Raw genomic sequence first — 7,500 nt, 5'->3', positions numbered from 1 at the left:
TCTTAGTGACTTCATAGTTTTGTTGGGCTATACTTGCTACAGTACATGGACATTTTTGGGATAGTTTTAGGGGTAAACTTGAGGGAAAAATGGACATAAAATATTGGGAAGTGGTCTTTGATTGAGGTATTTTTGTCCATTCAAGATTGAAACAGGGTCAGGGCTAGGGTTAGGTTTACCCGAACGACATTCATTTGGATCATTAGCATCACGTTTACCCATGCCTGCCTACACGCTTCCTCTAAAGCACTGTAAGAGGGAAATGGGTAAGGGTTAGGGTTAGGGTTTAGGGTCAGGGAAAGGGTTTAGGGTTAGGGAAAGGGTTAGGGCTATCCCTCTAAAGCACTGAAAGAGGGAAATGCCCCTCAAATTGAAATTTCACAAAGAACCATACCTTGAGTATGAGCGGCGAGGTGGGCTTGAGCTCCAGGACCCCGGACGGGCTCAGCGGCTCAAACACGGGGTCCGGGTAGTAGCTGAAGGTCTCGTTGACCACCACCAGCGCGTTGACGTTGTCCATGTAGAAGCCGATCTCGTCCGGGCCCGTGCCGCCGTCCGAGAAGCCCAGTTCCGAGTCGGCCACCGACGGGGCCAGGCACACCATGACCGTGTTGTTGTACACCGTGCAATTCTGAAAGCGGGAGGGGACGGAGAGTGGGAGGAAATTTGTGAATTCCATAGAGTTAAAACTGCTGCATGCCATTGAGAGTGCCGTACATCCATCCATTTAATTGTCATGTGATAACTTATACGTATAGTATTGAATTTGCCAAGCCCAAATGAGCATTGGAGTCCATTGGCGTCCATTGGAGTCGCCAAGAATATTTCAGTCAATCAAGTTCAAATTACACCATCAACATAAGATGACGCATTGAGACTCAAATGTGTTGGTGTACAGGATTACACAAGCAGGAAGCAATGCCATCACGCAGGAAGTGATGCAGTTTCCAACAAATATCAGAGAAGGTGATGCTAGTGCAGCAGATTGTACCAGTTGTGCCGCAGTCTCCTGGAAGCCCGACTTGGAAAGGGGAATGTAACAAGCAGCTCAAAAGAGATGGATGGATATCGGTGGCGCATCTGACAGTTGGAAGGAGTGAAAGCAGCGTTCAAGCCAGATTTGCAAGGTTATTTGAAAGAAGCATTGTGGGAACCGCAGTTAAACAAAAAAGAAGGAATAGGTGCAGTCATCGGGATATCATGCAGCATTTTTGGAGGGAAGACACAAATGTATAAACTTAAATATCACAAGGGTGAATCCCTGTTTTCCCTGTACTCAAAGGTAGAATGTTGGAGTAGTGTCTATGGCTTCCTGCAGCGGACGCTTTTTGTTTCTAATTGTCAAATGCCACTGGACGCAGCTTTGAAGGAAGCAAAACAGGACGTGGGAAGGGTCGAAGCAATTTCCCTTCAATTTCCTCTGAAGACGGGCTAACCTGCTCATGTACAGCGGCATCAGCTTAATACTTTCTCTCTCTCTCCCCTACTGATTCTGTCACACACACGCCCGCACGCACGCACGCACGCACGCACGCACACACACGCGATGCTGTGACATTTCGAAGGCTAAACGGCTTAGGGTGGCGTTGCATGCCGGGGTGGCGTAACCCTAGAAACGGGGGGCAAGAGCAACACACAAGGACAGCCTGTCTGCCACCTTGTTCATAAAAAAAGCAGAATGTGTGTGTGTGTGTGTGTGTGTGTGTGCGTGTGTGTGTGTGTGTGTGTGTGTGTGTGTGTGTGTGTGTTGTTGTACACATATTAGGACTTGGATACACATGTCTGTGAATCTCAATCTGTCTGTAGGTTATCTCTGTATGGTGTTATGGGTGTGGACATTTCTGTGTGTGTGCACATATAGGAATGTCAATGTATCTAATAGATGTCTTTTGGCCTGACATGCATTTATTTATTTATGTATATGTGAGTGCGTGTGCGTGTGCGTGTGCGTGGGTCCAGGTCATGTGTGTACTCACATGGAAGGACTCGGCCTGCCCATACTTGGCTCGGATCTTTGGTTCCTTGATGGTGGCCAGGTTGGTGCCGCTCACCGTCAGCAAAGTTCCCCCGCTGTGGAAAGACAGAAGTAATATTGAGCTTAACATTCCAAACGTCCAGCCCCCGAACACAGCAGAAAAAGGAGGAAAAAAAACCTCCAAATAATAATGGGGACAAAATGCGGTTCAGCACATCACGGCTGCAGCTCGTGTAAGTGCCGGAAAGGTAAAATAATCAGACAACCACTCTGCTGGAAATACCACGGTGTGATGTCCAATTGTGCAGCGAGCGACCCCCGGGCCTCGGGTACTGGAGTAAGAACCGAGGCAGCGACTTAATGATGACACCTTTGGAAATGGAATTCAGCCGATGGAGTGTGGGCGCAACCCAAAAAGAGAGCGGAAGAAACAGATATACTGCATACAGAGCACATAGTGAGGGGAGAAAGTCCAAATTCTGTGTTTTAAATCCAAATCATTGCCATAGTCGTGTCCAACCATTGCCAACCATGGTTGGACACCTTTGCTTTAAGAAGAATATTTATTTAGGTTACCATTTCCCCAAAAATAAGAAACAAATCCAAATTCCAATGTAAATAAATACAGAAAAATCAGCACTATGAGAAATTAATTTTGCTAAGTTTGGTCAACACATGGGGTTTGACAAGGCAACACGCATGTCATCCTCAAGGATCAACCTGGCTCTACAGTGCATTTCGTCTTCAGAGCTTCACACAGAGTGATGCTGCTGAATGTTATCAACACTTTAACTGCTGCATCATGGGCTACCTGGAACTTTTTTACTCGCACATGTTCTCAGCATCCGGGCCAGAGACTGGGGCGCTCTCTGTGTTGAAGTTTGTTGATAGGGCAGGTATTGATTGACTTGAGTTTTTTATTTTTATTTAATTTTTTTTTTATTAGAGAGAGCAGTGGAGATAGACAGAAAATGGGGGGTAGAGGGAAGGAGAGACACGCAGCCAATGACCGCCGGCTGGATTTTGACCCGGGTCGCTGCAGGCGTTTTGTCTATATGCTACAGTACGCACGCTTCTCCTGTGGATCCACAAGGATAAGCCCAGATCGACTGTAACTTATGATGGACAAGTCAGATATTAGTCAGTTTTGTGTGGAAAAATTGCACAAATAAAAATTTGTTTAGGTAATATTACATTTGAAAAATATTATTTCTTTAGTTAATTTGCTGTTTCCGTCGTTTTCGTCATATTCTATATTTTTCTGAATTTTTCTATGTTTTTAAAGGGGCAATAGACACCTTTTGGGACGCTTTTGCAAAGACAAGCGGATCGCTTTACGATCAGAACACATGTTCACCGAGAAGGTAAATTAATATTGTCAGAAATGTTGTTACATTTATTTTATTTTGGTTGTGCAATCATAGACATAGCGGTTGCCTATATGCATGTACACCGTATTAACTGAGAGGTAACTAATCTCTAAAGCTGAAGTTTCTTGGCTGGTGAAGGTGCAGATTGACACCTTCTTGACGTTTAGGTGGCGAGAACCACACTACACAGAAACATGAATTTGCCCAACGCCTTGGTTGGGAAATTAACACCTGCTACGGGCCCCAAACGCTATCTAATTCCGTCAGCTAGCTGATAGGCTTGCGGTTCCCCACCAGACAATTGGCGAAGGTACTTTTAAAGTCTACGTCAAGTTCCTAATTCTCCCGAGGCTTGAGGAAAACTTTCTGATTCACCTTCCAAGGTCTAAAAATCATATAATACATTATCCCACCTTGTTCAAAATCCCCCCAAATAACTTGTGGGCCCCTTCTTGTCTTGATCCCTGCATTGCAGGATTAGTTGTAAAGTGAAGAGTGGGAGAAGCTCATGAAATTTTTAAATAAGTAAAAAAAAACCAAAAAAAACCCCAGATTCTCTATGTGTCTGCGCCGCATGCGAAGTGGACTGTTCCCTGCTGTACCGACCTTTTTATATACACGTTGTGGGCTTTCTGTAAGTGCAATATATGTCTTGCTCGCTGCACGTTGACACATCTGGAGTATAGATCGATCTTCTCCAAGCTGGCTAGAATTTCAGCTGCTGCCGTGGCCTATCTTTCCAAGGGGCCTGCTCGATTTTCATCCTATGTATTCTATCAATAGTTAGAGAGATCGATCTTCTTGTCTCCTGTGCCGCTCTCCTGTCCATCTCTGACCTTACTTTTCCTATCTAATGTATCCCGCAGAAGTTGCCGAAAGCCCGGCGAATCGAGCTCTCCCGGTTCCCGTCTCAGAGACAGTTGTATCTTGGCGCTGCCTCAGCTATTCAGGCAGAGCCGAGGAGCAAAGGAAGAACTTTGATAAAAGATTTACGCCCTCTGCGGCCCCGGGTACCGTCGGCTATACCGTTTCTCTGTCTGGGACTATCACAGCAAGCATATTACTGACAAGAAAGTAGATAAACAAGTTCAAATTAAATGCTTTCATAATTAATTTTGATTCTTACATCCCAGTGTGCCCTACAACAAGTCACGTTAAAACAAGGCGCAACAACCAACTGCGTAGGTACGCACGCTGTGAGATAGACACGGAGACGCCAGGAAATTGCCAGGAATCTGTATCATATAACATCACCGCAGCCTGTGAGATAGCCGTGAGAGCAGTAGCTGTCAGGCCGACTCCTCGCGGGCCTTGATCCGGCGCGCTAATCCAAAGCGACTCACAATAGCCGCACAATGACGGCAGAGGGAGTAATGACGGCGGGCACGCGGCAAGACAAAGAGGAATCGAGGGGAAGCCGCCGTCTAGACCCTTCCGCAGGGGAGTTCCACATTGTGTTGGCAGGCTGCCTATTTCCGCGGCCTCCCTCATTGTCGAGTCTCTTTAGATTGCAGTGAACGCTCAAAGTGTGAATGTATTCTTTCGCAAGGGAAAAAGGATCGACACCGCGGCTGCATTGACGACAGTCACAGGGCCCCGGCAGAGGTACTCAAAGGTGCTAAATTAACCTGCTGCTCGCTCTGCTCCGGTTTGACTTCCACTCTCACTTTTTATTCACCCCTGGTTCTATTTGCATTTGTGTCATATTTGCAACCAAGACTTGCAGCTACACTTGGAGAGAAACAAATCCAAGTTCAATTTTAAAACCGGCATGCTTAAGAGGGGAAAAGCCTCCGCAACGGACAAATATTGACTCCATTAAATCTACTCAAATGGACCGGCGGTATTCAACAGAGCTCAATCCCAACCTTTGTTTTGCCGCAAAGTCAAAGTTCGGAAAAAACACAGACGGAGCAGATACTTTAAAACCATCAAGGGGAATGAGTGATTCTAACCTCAACAACCTTTGGAGGTCATCCCAGGAGTACATAGCACCAAAAGAAATGGTCTTCCCAGGTCACGATCTTGTGTGAGGCGCTCTTAGAGCTGACCAATCTGGTGATGTAGCGTCATGATAGTCTTGACCATTAAATAAAGCTTAGCGTTCGGGGTAGCAAGGCATTGACAACAAGGCATTCTATATGGAATGAGATACGCAGATTCCCTGTAGTTGTTAATAATAACTGTCACACTTTTCCCAAAAACCCATAGCGGTGGGTGCCACAGTTGTTATGACAAATGGATGGATCGATAAGCACAACGGTCACCTACGTCTAGCGGCTTCAGGGTGGCGGTGGCCGCTTGACCGACCAGGGTTGCCACAGACATTAACGGTGGATTGAAAGAAGATGAAAGAATAATTTAGATACTTAGTCTATGGACTAAGTAAGTGGGGCGAGGAAGTGTTCAAATTTGTTCGCTTCGACGTCAAAGCGTGGACAAAGAGTTGCTATTCAGCTCCTGAACAGGCTCGAGACTGATTTCGTTTGGTTGTTGCTCTCAACGGACCTGCTTGTTTGCACACCTCGGTCGTACAGCCGGGTTGCGACGGGCCTTTCTCCTTTCGGACCGCATGTGCATTCACTAGTTCTATCCCGTCCGTTCTAATGATCATTTTCCCCTATTTTGCCGGGTTCATCCCGCACAACGACCCCCCTCCCAGGCCTCCCTGCTGACCCCAGTCCTCCCTGCTTCCTACTTCGGTTGATGTATATTGGAGCTGAGTCCTCCGCCGCTCCTGTTGCTCCTCTCTTTGTCTCCCTCTCTAAGTGAGCCTTCTTAGACTCGGGTTCATGCTTCAGGGAACAGACGGCGAGACAATCAGAGTAAAGACTTGTCGGGGGACAGCTGGGGAAATCTGACTGCCGTTGTTGTCGGCTTATCTCTTACCTCTGTCCCCCCCCCCCCCGTCTTCGTTCCGTCGTTCCACCTCCCCACTATCTCCCACTCTCTCTCTCTCTCTCTCTCTCTCTCTCTCTCTCTCTCTCTCTCTCTCTCGCCGGCTTTGTCTATCACCTTTTCCCGTGCCTTTCTCCTTTGTCTAATCCCTTTGTCAGTGACGCTCATCCTTTGTTTATTCCTCTTCCCGGCTCCCCTTATCTCTCCTCGCCGCCGCCCTTTCAAACAAGTGCCTCACACCCGCATGACCAAACTCTCCTGCTCGCCTCTTTCCTCTCCCCGTCTCTTTTATCTCCGTATTCAAAAAGCCTCTTCTTCTCCTGTCTATCGCCGTTTCTCTCCACCTCGCCCTCCCTCCCGAGCTCATCGCGGCCGGTGACAAGCAGCCCCCCCCCCCCCCCCTTTTCCGTCCCGCGTGACGACTTTGCTCTCATACGACTCCGGGACGAGGCTTTTCTCGCCTGGTCTCCACCTTTTCCCGTCTTTTCTCCTCCCGTAGGATTAAGAAATGTTTTGAAATCTAAGAAGGGGTGGGGGGGGGGTCTAAGAAATCTTTTCTGCGTGGTCAGAATGGCAATACCGTGCTCCTCCTCAGTGGATGTAGACAAAGGCTACGACAGCCAAATCAAATCGATGGGTCGAAGAAACAGGCATGCGTGTGCCGTAGGTGCCTTTGGTCGTTTTGTGCTCATTTGTATGAGGCGTCGCCCTTCGAATCGAATCGCCGTCTTTGCCCAGCGCTCTCACGGACGCCATCTTCATCTTCGACCAAGGAACGGGAATCGTCACGGCCCCGCGCACACCAAAGCGCGGCGATCCCCTTCCCCGGCGGGCCGGCAGAGCAGATACGCCGGCGCATCCCGCGGCCAGTTTTTTGCGTGCGGCTTACAACCGGAGCCAGCCCTGGACGAGGGGGAAATCAACAGATCACAGCGCTGCCCAGTTCGGTTCCAGGAAAAAGAAGCCTGTGGTCGCCCACGCTCTGCGCCTCCCTCGGCCAGCTGGACGAGGGAACGTCGGCGAACGGTGGTCGCGTTATCGGCCTTTGTTTGACGGTCTCATCGCTTTAGCGTTTGTGTTGTTTGTATCTGTGTCTATGTCCGTCCGTGCGTCCTTGGGGAGGGGTAGCTTTTTCCTCAACCCTGAGCGAGCGTTATAGATGCTTTCGGAGACGGAAGCGGAAGAGGGGAAAAGCCATGGAAGTCAACGTGAAAAAGCTTTACTACGCCCGCGGTGTCATGACTTGAACCTCCAAAA

At 48.3% G+C, this 7,500-nt stretch overlaps 1 protein-coding gene across 1 annotated transcript in view; it reads right to left on the bottom strand.

Moving 5' to 3' along the window:
- The window catches only part of LOC307240707 (plexin-A1-like), a gene marked incomplete at both ends in the record, with an annotated part of 204,601 nt that overhangs the window by 37,305 nt on the left and 159,796 nt on the right, over window positions 1–7,500 (bottom strand). The window contains 2 exons of the mRNA XM_080014554.1: window positions 395–631; window positions 1,977–2,070. Coding sequence (XP_079870680.1) covers window positions 395–631; window positions 1,977–2,070 — 331 coding nt within the window. The remainder of the gene's footprint in view (window positions 1–394; window positions 632–1,976; window positions 2,071–7,500) is intronic.

The sequence above is a fragment of the Zeus faber genome (genome assembly GCF_960531495.2).
Source record: "Zeus faber genome assembly, chromosome: 15".
NCBI lineage: Eukaryota > Metazoa > Chordata > Actinopteri > Zeiformes > Zeidae > Zeus > Zeus faber.
This window is presented reverse-complemented; position numbering and strand designations above follow the sequence as displayed.